Raw genomic sequence first — 16627 nt, forward strand, 5'->3', positions numbered from 1 at the left:
GGGAGATGAGGTTCCTCTGCTTGGAGCTGGCTGAGACTAGAGTTGAAAGGCAGGCAAGAATATGAATCTTTTGAGTTTGGGGGATTAAATTACTTAGGTGTGCCTCAGTTTCCTCCTCAGCCAAATCGGGGTGTAAGTGTGTACGTGGACACATAGTGATGAAGCCACACTGTCATGCCCTGAACACTTGGGTCCCAAAGCTAAGTAAGGGCACACTCCCTAGAAAGCAATCAGTCTGTGTATTTGTTCCCTATAGGTATTTCATGTAAACAGAGTTATGTATGTCTTCTTGTGACTAATTCACTTTTCCCACTAAAATGTCCAGAACTTTCACACATATTGTGGCATGTATCAGAATGGCCTACTCCTTTGAAGGCTGACTAGTACTCTGTTGCACAGATATACCACGTTATGTAATTATCCATCCATTTACCTAGAGATAATTTAGCAGACTAGGAAGGTGACCCAACAGGCATCTTTTCCAGCCTTGCTTTCAATTCTTTTGGTACACACTAGGAAGTGGAATTGCTGGGGCATATGGAATTTGTTGAAAAATCTCTGTAGTCTACAATGGGCAACCGTTTTCATTTCTGCTAGCCATGTATGATGTTTCCAGCTCTCCATGTGGTAGTCAATTCCTTTTTTTTTTTTTTTACTTTCTTTTTATTTATTCTTTGTGTCTTTCACATCATTCATCTCGATTCCATTCATTTCCCATCCCTGTGTATTTGCCCTCTGCCCTTGCAGCCCTACCCCCAATAAAATTTAAGAGAAAAAAGGAAAAAAAATAGCAGGGGAGGGGGAGGGGTTGTCTCATCATGGAAGCTGAAATAATGTGACACAGTAAATCACACAGGAAACCCTTTTGCCCATGTATCTTTACTTGCCAGTGTTAATTGCAAAGAGTCACTGGTCTGGTTTGAGGTCTCTGGTTTCTGCTGCACTATAGGTGCTGGGCCCTCACTGGAACGCCTCTTGGTTATCCTGCTGTTGCCCTGTGTTGTGAAGATCCTGCAGCTTTGGATCTGCAGGGCAGGCGATTCTTGCTGCTGCTGTTCAGATGGAGCTAAGTGGCATATGACTATAGTTTGGGTTTGTTTGTTTGTTTTGGTTTTTCGAGACAGGGTTTCTCTGTGTAGCTTTGCACCTTTCCTGGAACTCACTCTGTAGCCCAGGCTGGCCTTGAACTCACAGAGATCCACCTGGCTCTGCTTCCCAAGTGCTGGGATCAAAGGCGTGCGTCACCACCGCCGCCGCCGCCCGGGGGTTATTTTTAAATAGTGAATTCGTCTTCACAGTGGTACATAGTGCCGGGCCCTGCTGAGGTGCCTGAGTTTTCTAAAGATTACATTCAAGAAAGCACAGCTCTTTCACATGTTTGTCTTGTGACTGGTGCCGACTGTGTTCATGAAACACAAACAAGAGGAGGCTCCTAGGCATTGACTTGGCTATTTTTATTGTACATTTGGTGCATTTAAAGACACTCCCGAGAGCAAGCACTGGATAGGGACACTACTTGACTGGTAGAGATTTGTACAAAAGGCTGTAAGACCACACAGTCAGTTCCCCCCGACAGGAAACAAAGGTTCTCTGTGACACCGCTCCAGCTATGGCATTTCGGTTCTCACAAGATGATTAAAGACATGTGCTTAGTGGTTTCTGCAAGGACTCTGCGTGTGACATTTCAGGATGGCTGCCTTCAGTCGGATAAAATACATTTGGTCACATGCCACAGAACAGGAGCCAAGACTCAGCTCCGCGGGGAATAAAGACCACAGCAAAGGGAAGCCCAGGAGAGCTGGGATGCTTGCCCTGCACCTGCCACGCCTCCCCTCCAGGGTCCCTCCCCCAGCCTCACCCCCACCTCCGTGTTTTCTCCCAAAGCTGAGACCTTTGCAATAAAAGAATGCAGCCAATGATTGCAAGACATGCATACTTGGTTGCCCAGTGGGCCTGCATGGTGTGGTATCACCTGTAACAGTGTGGGATGACATTATTTTTTGTGGCTGACAATTACTTTTTTACAGGTGCTGATTCACCTGGCAGTAATGGAGTGTCGCCTCTGAGCTCCTCTGCTAGGCATACACCGGCTCCAGTAGCTTGTGAGGCTGACTGCCACAAACACTGGGTCTTGTGTTAGGCTAAGTCTCCATGGCTTTTATCAGGTCCTTATTCTCTCTCACACACACACCCAAGAATGGTAAATGCTGTTTCCTATTAACTAACTTATGTCCATGCAAGTGTCTGCCACCACCACCCACCCCACCCACTCCGCTATGATGCTGTTTTCACTTAGTGGAAATCTCATCCACACAAAACTAGCTAGCTTATTGTTAGGTTCTGTGGGGCAGGTGGGGCCAGGCAGTCTGTCTTTAATGCTGATGACTTATTTCTGCACAAAGTGTGCTCAGGATCCCCCACTCTCAAGGCCTAAAAGATATAGGGTGGTCTTCTGGGAAGTTATTTACAGAGTGATCTTAAACATTCCATGTTTATTTCATCCTGAATATCTATTTTCTCCATGTTCAGAAAACCAACCCTAATTAAGAAATTACCCACATAAGAAGCATTTCTTCAAAGAGAAATCCATTAGGAGCATTTTAAAACAAATATTCTACATCTGCCTACTCAAAATCCAGGATCATTTCTGCTGTTAATTTAGAGAAAGTCACTGAAGTATATGCAGGCACCTGCCAGATTCCCTCCTGTCCTGGTGTCTGTTCCCACCCATCCCAGTGGAAAAAATTTCTATTCCCAGCTCTTGTCCACTGCTTGAGGGGAAAAACCAGGCCCCCTAAGGTCTACCAGGTTGCCCACAGAGGGCTCCTGCTCCCTCTAGTGGTAAAAGGACAACATGGTTGAGATGTACAATGCTCCAAGCAAGAGGGTTGGTCTTTTTTCTGTGATGCTGAACTAAAGTCAATATCCAATCATAGAAACAGCCACTGTGTTTTACAGTGCCCACCTGGGTAAAGTTGGCACATCTGCAACCTTGGCCAAAGTACTGAAAGAAGGCCATTGTGTTATTATTCGCTTTCACTAGACTTCTGATCAAACCCTGAATCGCCTTGGCTATCTCAGGCAGGTCAGATCTCATGAGCTGGCCTCACAGGTGAACGTGAGACCACACAGGGAAATCACAGAATGGCTTTCGGCATCACCCCGCTTCTCTTTGCACCTGTGGGCACGTTCAGCTTAGCTGCTCTCCCTATGCCCCTCTGTTCATCACCATTAGATGCCAGGCTCAGCCTGCCCAAAGCTCCAGCAACTGCAAGCCATCATTTGGTCGCCATGAACTTGTCCCATCTCTCATGCTTTGCCATTTGTTTACACATGGAACTCACAAAACAGTCAAGAAAGGGGCTCACAGCCCACACCCACCCTCTTAAAGGAGGCCTGAAAGAGACCAAGATTTGTTCCAATAAAACCTCTGGTCTGCAACACATTGTGAAATGGGGGCTCAGGTACCCGCCAGCTCACAGCCCATGATACTACAGCTAAAAAGGATCTGGTGACCCTACACCATGCCTGAGATCACTGATGAATGGTTTGTGTTTGCTCAGCCCTGTCAAAAATGACAACAGATAACTGGGCCCTGCAGCATACCCCTACTAGCTGTTCCTCTAATCTACACTGCTATTGGCCATCTTTACCCTGTAGCAGTGGAGAGTGGCAGTGGATAAAAGCACCCACATCCTCTTGCTCCTTCTAGACACCAGTCCAGAGGCAACTACTGGACAGTGGGTCATGAGAACCAAGTGGGGAGACCCTGGGGTCAGGTACTCAACACACTGATTTGTGGAGTCTAGTTAACCAGGCAGTGGGCACAGCTGTCTGTCCTCAGCCTGTCTTGTCTTCCTCATACAACTGCTGTGGAGTCAAATCCTTTTTGCAACCCATTGGTGCCGGAAACAAATGAGTTTAGTTCCAGTGTCTACCGAGACAGTGGCTGCCGGGATCCCAGGTGCCTTCAACAGTCAAGAGTGTCCCTTTTCTTTGCCTCATTGGCTGAGATTTGCAGCTCTGTGAACTCTGCCCAGGGCCATTGAATGACTCTTATACAAGGTGCTGACAATCAAGTCACAAGTCATTTCTGCACAGGGCCATGTCCTCGCGTGGGTGCAGTGATGGATGGGGAAGTCCAGATAACATGGATGCCTAGCTCTCCCACATGTGAAAGCAGGTCTGGTCCACCGCACATGGACACAGCTCACAGAAGACAGGTCTTTCAGAGTCACAAACACTGGGGCAGAGCTGGGACTGTACCCAGGGGTCCTCTGTTCATTCCCATTGGCTTTGTTTCCCAAGACATACCTGTGGGGACTATGAGCTACACATAAGCCTGTGCTTTGTGGAGGAAGGCTGGGGGGCGGGGTTCTCCCCCTTCTACACACACAAAAGCCTTCAGTATGAACAAAAGCTGTTTGTTAACCTTGAAGAAACCACTATCTGGAGAGGGACCAGGACCTTCACAGATCTTGTCTTTCCCACCAGCGTGGCCCTGCAGCCCTGTCCAAGGCTGAGGGAACTCTAGTTCTCCTAAGGTGCCCATTGTCACTGAAATACAAGAAGGTCTTCAAGCCTGAAGCTTATCACACAATGGAGCAAGGGGCATGTGGGGTTGAGTTACAGAGCGAAGGGGAGGGGGGTTGCTAAGCTGAACAGAGGGAACATTTAGACACAAGGAGGCCACATGGTAAGTCTCATTTTACTCAAACAGAAGAGTGTTTCTCTGCTGGTAATTTAGTTGGGTGGGAAGTTTGAAATAAGGGCGAGGGTGCTTATATCACTTAAAGAACTTCATCTCGGTGTCCACACAGTCATAGAAAAGGTCCCCCACCTCGGCAGGGTCTGGGGGCTCGGGGCTGCTCAGGATCTCTTCCATGGCTTCCAAGCCTTGCTTCTCCAACTCCAGCATGGTCTTCCTCAGCGTGCGACCTTGTTCCTGAGGAAGGACACAGGCATGCAGAACAGCACGCATTATGGCGGTGGACACTGGCAGCCCAGGGTCCAGCTGGCTGACTGCTCACAGCACCATCTACCTGTTCCTCTGTTCCCAAACCACCATGAGCAGGGCTGCTCTAGAATGTGGCTACATTACCAGCCTGCTCGGAACACTTCCACAGCCACCAGATGTCTGATTCAGAAGTTCTGTCTACTGAGCGGTAGTCAGGGCACACTGGCCTCTTGCTTTGTGTATCTATCCCCTTCGGCTGTATGCACTGCTACATCCCATGATAATCTCTCCCCATGGTTCAGGTGACTCCGCATGACATTAGATCAACCTGAACCCATCTCCAGACATCTGTGGAAGGCCTCTCCTCCAGAATGCAATACCTTCTCCCTGCCATAACCACCATCATCTATATTGTGATGACTGGCCTACGTGGCTGTGTCTCCCGTCATTCCCTGACCTCCTGGAGAGGAAGAGGCTTGTATCTACATTGTGATAACTGGAGCACTGTAGGCATTCTTTAAAAAGATGGTCTATTGAAGGAATAAATGGCTCAATTAATAAACATGGATATCCCCATGTCACTTTTTCACATGACGATGGTTTCCAGGGGGCCAAGGCTGCATGTCAAGCTGGCAGCCAAACTTGGTGATATCTAGGAGTCTCTCAGGTGATACTGACTTGAACAGCATGGAAGGTGCAGGATGGAACTGGTCATGGAGAGCAGCTGAGGCTTAGCACTGTGGGAGGCCATTGGTGATGATTCAACCTCAGCTGCAGTGGAGACCCCGATCCTATTGAAGACACTGGGACCAGTGTGTGACCACTAAGGATGCCAGCAGATGCGAAATGGAGCTGGCCTGAGACAAGCTGGGTGTTTTAAAGATGACAGTGTCTGAGAAATGGAGTTGTCCAAACCTTTGGGAACCCAGAAAATTTTAAGTGAGTCTCAGAGACCACACTAAGCTCTGGGCTACAAGATTTGATTTAAGATGCTGGATGTTGATTTTGCTTTGCTTTGATTTGAACTGTGCTCTCTGGTTCTTAGTTTCTTGAAATAAGAAACATGTGACTTCTTTTTCATTTTGCAGGAGCCCAAATTAAGAGATGTGCGATTTTGCTTATTTAGTTTTGAGACAGTCTCTCTCTCTATGTAGCTAGTCCTGGCTGTCCTGGAACTCATTCTGTAGACCAGGCTGACCTCAAGCTCATAGAGCTCCACCTGCCTCTGCCTCCTGAGTGCTGGGATTAAAGGTGTGTAGCATCACACCTGGCTAAAGTATTAAAATTTTACAAGACTTTTGGACTTATGAAGTTATATTGTTTTATACTAATATGAGATCTTAAAGGATGAACAAGAAAGGAAAGGTTGTATATTTTTGTGTCAGGTTGGTAAGGGTTCAATTGTGCCAGTTAGTATTTTTGTCACTTTGACACAAGACAGGGTCATCTGGGAAGAAAGAACCTCAGTTGAGAAAATACATCAGTCAATCTGTAATGTAGGCAAACCTATGGCGAATTTTCTTGATTAACGGTTCACCTTGGAAGGCCCAGCTCACTGTGAACAGGTCCACCCCACCTTGGGCAGATGGTCATGGGGTATATAAAAAAAGCAGGCTAAGCAAGCATGAAAAGCAAACCAGTAACAGCATTCCTTCATGGTCTTGGCTGCAGTTTCTGCCTCCTGCCTCCTGCTTTGAGCTTGCCCTGGCTTCCCTCAGTGGGGTATCATGATCCAGACATGTAAGTCAAATAAACTCTTTCCTCCCCACATTGCTTTTGTGCATGGTATCTACTACAGTAACAGAAAGCAAATTAGAACAGTGTGCTGTACGTGTGTATGGTGTGTGTACACGTGTAGGTATGCATTCCTGTACTCATGCATGTTATGTACATGGAAGCAGAGGCCAGAAAAGGATGTTAGGTGTCCTGCTCCAGCTTATTATCTCAAAACAGGGCCTCTTGTTGAGTCTGGAGCTAGGCTGGTGACTAAGGAGTCTGAGCAATTCTCTTTCCTCTGTCTCCGCAGCACTGTGATTACAGGCTTACACAGCCATGACCAGCCTTTTATGTAGGTACTTTGGATCTAAGCTCAGATCCTCATGGAGGCACAGCAAGCATTCTCGTTTACCTAGTCATTCCTCTAGCCTCAGTCATTGCCTTTTAAGATCTGTTTTAGATAACTACAATGCCAACTATAAGAAACCGGGGGTGGGGGGATGGGGAGTGGGGGCTAGAGAGATGGCTCAGTAGTTAGGCGTATACCCGGCCTTTGTAGAAGACTTGAGTTCAAATCCTAGCACCCATATTGAGAAGTCCACAACTGCCTATAACTCCAGATCCAGGGCATCTGACACCTCTGGCTTCCTTGGACACCTGAAATCATGTGCACAGAGACACAGGATAAAAATAGATCTACAGAAGACAATAAAGTATGTGCGCCAATTTATCTAGAGATGGTTCCTTCCTTCAGGACAGCTTAGGCTTGTGAAAGTCAAGGTACAAATAGTGGGGAAACCTGATGAATGTCTGACAACTACATTCCTTCTTCCTTCTCCCTCTCAAAAATAAAGTATAGGCTTGGGGATTCCATGAAAATTCACCACTAAAGGCTACTGGGGCCATTTACCAGATGCTAGGGAACACTAGGGACTACTAGGGATTTTTCTTCATTAAGTTGCTGTGTTTTAACTTTATTAGCCAAAGCTTTTCAGGTATAACAGTTGTACTCTGAAGAATTATCTCTAAAATACTGGGGACTTAAGATCTTTTTTTTTTTTTTTTTTTTTTTTGTATCATGATAGGATATTCATAGCATAGAAGCTACTTTTGAGTGTGGAGTTGATTTGCACACTCACACTGTGATACCCCAAATTCACACCGCCTTTGGGCAGTTACCATTTAGAAATGGCATATGACTCATTCCATACAGTACTGTTTTCTTCCCCCAAAAGTACACAAAGATTTTAGCTAGCACATCTCTGCTACTCTGAGGTTAGCAGCGATGAGGAAGGAGTCATCAGCCTACTGGATTCAGAATAACAACAGAAGCAGAGGCTTCATCTTCTTTGGTTTCAAGAGAGTTGGTAGGAAAGTTAACATCTGCTTTCTCTTTCTGAGAGAGACCCACAGGGCTAGAGAGGAGGGATGTGTGTGCTAGCCACCTCCCTGCCTCTTTTCCTGTTGACCTCCACCATCCACCCTGGGCCTCCCCCAGGCTCACCTGGTCACTCTCAATGACAGCACGTGCCCACTCATGAGCCTTGTATAGCTCATGCCGGCGGTCCGGCTTCTCCTGGAACCGAGGTTCCTTTTTGGCTGGGTCATCGTCACCGAAACAGGGTGACTGTGCTTTGGGGACAAGTTTTACATCATCAACAAAGATGAATGGCTTGAATATGGACCTGGAAAGAAAGGAAAGCAGCTTCAGCCAGACTGAGCTTGATGCCTGGAGTATCCAGTGAGGAGCCAACTGAGGCAGGCAGGGGCAAGCCAAGAGACACACAGCTGCATGTTTTCGTCGCTGTTTCTATAAAACTAGCAACCATTTTCAAAGGCCAATGCTGAAACAGACTTTTGCTGCTCTGGGAAGGTGACTGGAAAGAAGGGTAAGTAGACAGACACAATGCTCCAAGACAGGAGAGAATAAACCGTGTATTTGAATGGAACAGAGGACTGCCCCTTTCTCTCCTGGGAAGGCAGCAGTTTTCAGGTTTGATCTTAAGGAGCTACTTGAAAAACCTTTGAAGTATCTCATAGACTAGAGGAGGACAGATTAAGGTGATATCAGCTAAGCCCAGAGGCCCCAGAGAGGACATGAGCAGGGAGGGAAACAGAAGGCTGCCTGGCTAAGAGCTGGCCCTGAGCAGAGAAGGTGGTCGATGCCTCCTGCTCCACTTGCCTCCTATTCTCCCTGCAGGATGAGCATATCTTAGAGGAAATGGCTGAGTCTGGGCGCATGCACACATGGACTTGTGAATACCTGGGTATGCATCACACAAATACATGTACACACCCCAAAGCAGCCACGCATATAAAGAGCTATACAGGATGAGAGACACCCACAGCTGGTTAACAGCTAGAAGAAAGCCTTATTCTCCCCGTCTCCCTTCCACAGCCCAAGAAAACACAGCTGGGACAGAGGTGCAATTCTGGCAGACACCCTGGGGGCCACTTGTGATAACAACAAGAGAAAATGAGAAAGTGGGCCTTTGACACTCTGTGGGGGTGTGATGCATTTGTGTGGTTTACATCTTTTCTTCTCTCAGGGATACATGTGGGCCCACTTCAAGAAGCCATGAAGAGGTTAAAAATGAGCTGGGATGTTGACTTCCTCAGCTCTGGCACATATGAACGCTCTCTCGACATTGTGCTACAAAGTCATGGACACTCTGGCCTGAAAAGGACCATAAACCTGTCACTCTTGCTGTCTTAGATGTGTCCTTAGATTTGCAGTATCAACACCTTTCAGAGCCCTGGAACCAGCCCTGTCCTACTGAATCAGAATCAGCATTTAGCAAGACCTGAAGGGATTCATAATACCTAAGACCGAGGGACACCGCCATGGGTAACATGCTGAGAAGTGACCTCTAGGTTTGTTTTCCGAGGCCATGGTAGGAAAGAAAGCTTGACAGGGAGAGACACACATCATGACATGCAGAAGTAAGGCCCAGCTTCATTTACTCAGGTGCAGGTTAAGGACAGGTGTCTGAGGCTCTCCTGTCCTCTCAGGTGACTCTCATATTTACCAAAAATGAGTCCACCTAAATTCTCAAAGAATTAATGAAAAATGAGGGAACAGGTGGGCTGGAGCGATAGCTCAGTAGTTAAGACTGGAGCACTTGCAGAGGACCTGGGTTCAATTCCCAGGGCCCACATGCAGTTCACAACCTTCTGGAACTCCAGTTCCAGGGGAATCGGATGCCCTCTTCTGGCCTCTGCAGGCACTGCATGCATGTGGTGCATAGAGATACCTGCTGGTAACACACTCATACACATTTATAAAACAATATTTTAAATAGTGGGGTGGGGAACAAACAGAGATTCTCAAAGAACTAACAACAACAACAAAAACCCTGACCCATTCCTCAGCCCTGTCTGCCAGACAGCACAACACACGCCAGCTAGGTTGTCCCAGGCCCCTTGTTACTCAGCCTTTTTGTTTGTTTGTTTGTTTTGTTTTTTTGAGATAAGGTTTCTCTGTGTAGTTTTGGAGCCTGTCCTAGATCTTGCTCTGTAGACCAGGCTGGCCTCGAACTCACAGAGATCCACCTGCCTCTGCCTCTGCCTCCCAAGTGCTGGGATTAAAGGTGTGCGCCACCACCACCCCGCGTTACTTAGCCATTACTAAAGGAAATCCCAGAACAGAGGGGAGCTACCCATGGACAGAGGAACACACTTCCACTTCCTGCAGTCTCTTGGAACTAGATCATTGCTTTCTCTTCTCCAGTCTGCTGGGTGTGAAGGAGGAGTTAGTACAAAGCTTCAAACTGTCTGAACCAATTGTGATTACCTCTCAAGGGAGAAGAGGAGGAGAGGAAGAAAGAAGTGTGTGCCCAGCACCCACTGGCACCACACTGCTGCCATCCAGTCCTTCTGGTCTCTGACCATACTGTTGCCATAGCAATAAGCATCCTCCTTGTCCCACAGGGTGAGCAGCATGTAGATGGTTGCAGTCTGTGCATGTGATACAGCAGCACCCTGGCTAGCACAGGGACCCTTCTGCCCACGCAAGCCAAACACTCAGCTCAGGGCTGTACTAAACAGAGCCAGTGACAGACAGAACTGCTGAGCAGCTGAGTGGAACCTCCTTGGAAGGAGACCTCCCATTCTCATTGACCCCAGGGTCACGGCACAGGATGCTCATCTGTGACATGCTGCCTCCTCAGTCTGCCAGCCTCTGCCCTCTACCACCCAAACTCCAAGGGGGAGGAGTGATCTCTTCCAGAGAACCCTGCCCTGCTTCCTGTGCTCTGACACACTTGTCACACCAGGCATGGCAGCCCAACAGCTCTAACAGGGGGGACAAACAGTTGTGAATGGGAGTGCATCTGACCAGATGTAAGGCCAGTGGTTTTTCTCTGCTTCTCAAGTGGACTGAAGTGGTGGCTACGGTTTCTTCCAGCACCTAAAGCTGCTCTGCTGGCTCTGTGCCTTTCCGTGGCCATTTCTACGAGGCATGCCAAGTTGTCATTCCAACTACAGTAGGTTCGTGCCACCCACAGTTTATCTTCTGCATCCAATATATAGGGGGAAATGGAGTGAAATCCAGGAACTCAGTATAATGTCAGCCTCCCTCACCACCTACTGAATGTCAAGTTAGTTTACTGAACCATGATGCCAAGTGCCAGGTAGCTTTTCTAAGGCAAAGGGTACCATATGTTTAGCCTTCTCAACACCCTTTCTATTTGAAAACTAAACACTAAATATGAGTGGGTCCCCATAATATTTGGAACTGCCAAAGCTCCCCCAGAGTTCTTTTTTCAGGCTGTAAAAACGTCAGCATCCTCAAGTGCAAAACATGTGAGGCATCAGTTTGTGATCAAAGGTAAACTTGAGAGTGGATAAAGAATGTAAATGACAAAACTATGTAATTCTAGGTATTATAAGATGGTAAGAATTGTTGCCAATAACTGACTGAAGAAATGCCTGTCATTCATGTCCGATCATCTGTACCTCCGGCCCAGGCTCTACAAACAAAATGTGGGACACTCAGCAGCTGGCAAATATTCTAATGTTTTGCTAATCTTTAATGCAAAGCACACTTACGATTCTAAATAGATAAGGGCATGCACAGGCATCTTTTCACACCTGAGCCTCAGACAGCAACTTCTTCAATGCACTTGAGTGCTAATTTAATGCCCACAGAGATTAAATGACTTGACCAAGGTCACACAATGAGGTGGTGTCAGAGCTGAAACTGCCTCTCTGAGTCATGGCTGTACCTCCCAGGCCACACTGCTCCAGTATCCCTAAGGGCCACACTGCTTCCAGGTAGGAGGGAATGGCCCCATTTTACAAAAAGATGAGTGAGGCTCACAGAGTTGAGTGCTTTGTCCAAAACTGAATTCCAAATAAGTGTCTAAATTCAGATCGTCTCAATGTGAAGCAAGCTTTCCCCACCACTTCTCACTCTTTACCCTCCATCTGGCTTTTATACACATGTACTACTAGAAAAAGCAATAGCTCTGGTCAGCAAACATTCCGACCTCAGACACACCTTTGTTCTTGCTGAAGATAGAGACACTCCCCAAATGGCTAGGCTGGGCTCATCTTGTGACCAAAGTCCCCGAGGGACAGGAGACACAGTAAGGAACAATGCACAGGCCCTAGCTCAGATGAATCTGCTCAACCCTGGGGGTGGGAGTGGGGTCAGAGGGGACATGCCTAGAATAACCAGTTCCTCTCAAAATGTAGGTATCATTCTAAATGGCTCATCTGTGGTCATATGAAAATGTCACTCTTATCTTACTGTCAGCTGAGATCAGAACCCCTCAGTGAAGGAGCTTGCATTGTATGGGAACGCTGGGAAGGGACATTGTATGGGAACACTGGGAAGGGACATTGTACACAGCACTGGGAAGGGACATTGTATGGGAACACAGGGAAGGGACATTGTACACAGCACTGGGAAGGGACATTGTATGGGAACACAGGGAAGGGACGTTGTACACAGCACTGGGAAGGGACATTGTACACAGCACTGGGAAGGGACATTGTACACAGCACTGGGAAGGGACATTGTATGGGAACACAGGGAAGGGACGTTGTATGGGAACACTGGGAAGGGACGTTGTACACAGCACTGGGAAGGGACATTGTATGGGAACACTGGGAAGGGACATTGTACACAGCACTGGGAAGGGATGTTGTATGGGAACACTGGGAAGGGACATTGTACACAGCACTGGGAAGGGGAATTGCACTTGAGGAGCACCCAGTGGCCCTACAGACACATGGTGGGCTAAGTCAGAAGCCTGGAGGCATCTTGGAAGGTCGGAATATAGTAGGAAAAGAGGAAAGAGATGGCGTAGGAGGGATAAAGAGTGGAGTTGAAAAGTATATGGGTGCCATTTGGTCCAGGGCCCCCCACTCCACATGCTGGTTGTGCCTTGTGGACCCAAAGGCCTTTTGTGCTTCCTCTAGGAACACATAGGTGCCATCTAAGGCTGACAATTTCCCCGATGGTACAATCTGGGCCAATCCTTGAGGGGGCAGGTGCTGCTCCTTCTACCTCTTGGCGTCATCTCTCCTGTTAAGGCAACTGTATCCTTCCCCTTTGGGCTCCCCCATCCTTGAGTCTATGTGGCCTTGCCTCCATCCATGGCCTGCCTGTCACTGTTGTCCCAGTCTAACAACTACACCTCTCAAAAGAACTAAGCTCAGATTTGTGGTGTTTGCTGATGTCTATGGTGTAAATGCTCTCTCTGTGGCCCATGTGGCACCACCAAAGACATCACAGTGCATGGGCTGGCACTGATGAACACAAGTACTCTGGCTGCCACATACCCTAACAGTCTACTCTTGACAGGCTAAAAGAACCAAGGTTCCTCTCTAAATATTCTTTCCCTTCCAACCTGCCACATCTGTGGAGCATCAGCAAGTACTGATTTCTCAGGAAATGGCTCCTATAGGTCAGAGCCGGTTCCCCAAAGCCAACCAGCATCAATGTCAGTAAGTGAAAAGCCTGCTGACTCAGCAGAGCAGCAACACTACAGTAGAATTTGTCTCCTTGGTAAGCTTGATTAAAGGGCCTTCGCCTCTCCCTCAAACATTCAAGGGCTGATTTTCCTTCTCCTTTCACCCCCAAATTTATATGGTGGCTGGCACAGGAGAGGAGAGGGCATGGGAGATGAAGGGATGAAGGGAAAAGTCGGACGTGAAAGCCAGCTAAGATCTGTAGACTGATGTGTGGGGCATGACAGAGAAAGACCCAAGCAGATGGAACCCTAGGCAGAGCCTGATACCAACTGGGAGGAGCAAGTCATCATCTTGAAACATCTCTGCATTTTAATCCTAGCAGAAGCCAGCTGAGATCGCCTTAATTACATTACCCAATGACAAAAGACAATGTTCATTGTGCCCAATTACGGAGATGCACTGAGGCATCAAACAGGGTGACGACTAACTGCAGTCCTGAGTCACAGTGGGCGACACAGCCTGTTTCTCCTCAGAAGACCACACTGATCTGTCTTCTCAAAGGACTCTCATCTTCAACATGGGCTTTCCAATTAATTGAACCATGAATAATTTTCTCTTAAAACTACTTTAAAGTTTCCACTTAGTACCAGAAGGAGATTTCACAACCCATTTCTATAATTGGATTAAGCAGCCTGCTTCAGCCTAGGCAATAGGATTGATTCCTTTCTCTGAGTGTTCTGGAGATGAAAAGTCTCACATCCTAAGCAAAGTAAGAGTGGGGCCTCCATGTACCAGGGCCCTGGACTGTGGTCCAGCCAGACCCACTCCTTGAAAGATACCTGTTTCCTAAAGAGTAAAGTCTGTACACCTTGGCAGAATACTCCAGACTCAGAAACAACTCTTACTGGCCCTGGAGAGGCCCTTGGCCCACAGAGACCTTGGGAGACAAGTCTTAGCCTACTAGGAGGGGCCTGGACACAAAGCGATGTGAACACAGGATCTGCTAGGCCAAACCATGGAGGGAGGCGGGGATAAAATCAACACCATGCAGGTGGAGTTGGGGGTGGGGGTGAGGAATGATCCAGAGAGAGCGTCAGGAATACTGCAGAGTGGCTGACATGGGGCGGGGGGGGGGGGGGGAAGGGGGGGCAACAGCGGGACCATGAGCATGGCTGAGCTTGGTGAGTAGAAAATAGAGAGAGAACCGACAGAAACCTAATAGCCAGCCTCGTATACAAGAAGGTGCGCTGGGTAGTGGTGGTGCACACCTTTAATCCCAGCACTCGGGAGGCAGAGCCAGGCAGATCTCTGTGAGTTCGAGGCCAGCCTGGGCTACCAAGTGAGATCCAGGAAAGGCACAAAGCTACACAGAGAAACCCTGTCTCGGGAAGAAAAAAAAAAAAAAAAAGTGCACATCTAGCCAGTTCTGGTGGTGCAGACCTTTGATACTAGATGTGGGAGACACAAAATCCTGGCTGTTCCTCCTAGAGGATGTGCCCTCAGCACTGTGCAGTACTACCTCCCTGCTGAAGCAGTTCTCTAACACATGCCAAAAAATGGCAGGTACTTCCACATGCACCACCCCTGGACCATCTTGTCCAGTAACTCACAAGAACTGGTTCTCTTTGTAAACCTTGGGCATCCCTGTATCTGGACCTTACTGTGTTTTATGCATATTTGCATCGTTATCTATAACCCAATGCTTGGGCCATGATCTATACTCAACAACAATGACTGGGTTCCATGACTAGAATGAACATTATGTGGCTGCAGGCAAGCAGCCCACCTTATCACAGCTCCGGTACTACACTGCCCAGGCTGAGAACGAAGAGAAGTATCCAAGGGAAGGACATGGCCAGGAGCTGGCGCCTTCTGCCTACCTGACGTGTCTTAGACAAACCTGGAAGGATCCGGGGTCCCGGTGAAGTAGTGGATACATGGTGAACTTCGGTTCTGAGGCAGGACAGACACTATACTGGATGTAGTGAGGAAAGACTCAGAGTCTATGCAAACTCCACTGGCTTTGTCTCGTAAGATGTTAATCATCGTCTGCACGGTGATGCTTTCTGTGAGAGAGAGAGAGAGAGAGGAAGAGGGAGACAGAGAGGGAGAGGGAGAGAGACAGAGAGAGAGAGAGAGAGAGAGAATATAGCTGTGAAGGCTGGCAACCAAGACTGATTCACTTTTTTCCCCATTTACTTCTAAACTATTGAATATAATTCCCAGTTGCTCTGATAAACTCTGGCCAATTCTAGATGAGCAGAAATGGTGTGTCCCATGCTCTGTCCTTCACTTTTTCCTCCTGCCTTCCTGCTGGCCGGGAGAGGTCAACAAGTACTTCACAAACCGCATCCCAGAGTTGAACAGAAAAATCCCCAGTCCTGGACTGTCTCTATCCATATAGATGCTAATGTGGGAAAGAAATGGCTTCCATCTCCTTTAAGTCATATTAATTCAAGTCTCTTTGTTACAACCTTACCTCTACCTCAACTAGTGCAATGACCGAACAGACACACACAAGAAACTGTGGTGCCTAACCACGGCCCTCCACACTCTCACCTTCATGCCTCGTCGCTGATTGGGGTAAGTGTACTATTTGAAGAATGACCACTTCACGGTGTGAGACACACAGCGAAGCATTCAGAGTGCCCAGTCTTTAGGACTACAGACTCTAAATTCAGATGAGTGGGTTGAGTCCCCGATGACACATGATTCCATTCCATCATGTCCTCCTGCGGCCATGACTCTGTAAAACAGCCTCTCAGCTGCATATGGTGGCTCACTTCTATAATTTCAACATTCAGAGGACTGAAGCAGGAGAAGCACTAATTTGAGGCCATCCTGGGCTATATAGTTAGTTCTGGGACAACCTGAGCTACTTAGGGAAACCTTTCTCAAAATATAAAACCAAACCAAAACAAGCTGTATGGAGAAGCAGCTGGCCAGTCACTCCAGGTTTCCGGTCAGAACCTGCAATAAATTCACTCTTCCTCAAACCCCTCCCCAAAGTACCAAAAACAAACATGCAAGCCA

General features: G+C 47.7%; 1 protein-coding gene across 1 annotated transcript in view; it reads right to left on the reverse strand.

Moving 5' to 3' along the window:
- Positions 1-1435: 1435 nt before the first annotated feature.
- The window catches only part of Scrn1 (secernin 1), a 64763-nt gene continuing 49571 nt past the window's right edge, over positions 1436-16627 (reverse strand). Inside the window, exons 6-8 of the mRNA XM_036181001.1 lie at positions 15495-15660; positions 8178-8358; positions 1436-4945 (exon numbers count right to left, since the gene is read on the reverse strand). Coding sequence (XP_036036894.1) covers positions 4787-4945; positions 8178-8358; positions 15495-15660 — 506 coding nt within the window. The 3' untranslated portion in view covers positions 1436-4786. The remainder of the gene's footprint in view (positions 4946-8177; positions 8359-15494; positions 15661-16627) is intronic.

The sequence above is a fragment of the Onychomys torridus genome, chromosome 3, assembly GCF_903995425.1.
Source record: "Onychomys torridus chromosome 3, mOncTor1.1, whole genome shotgun sequence".
Taxonomy (NCBI): domain Eukaryota; kingdom Metazoa; phylum Chordata; class Mammalia; order Rodentia; family Cricetidae; genus Onychomys; species Onychomys torridus.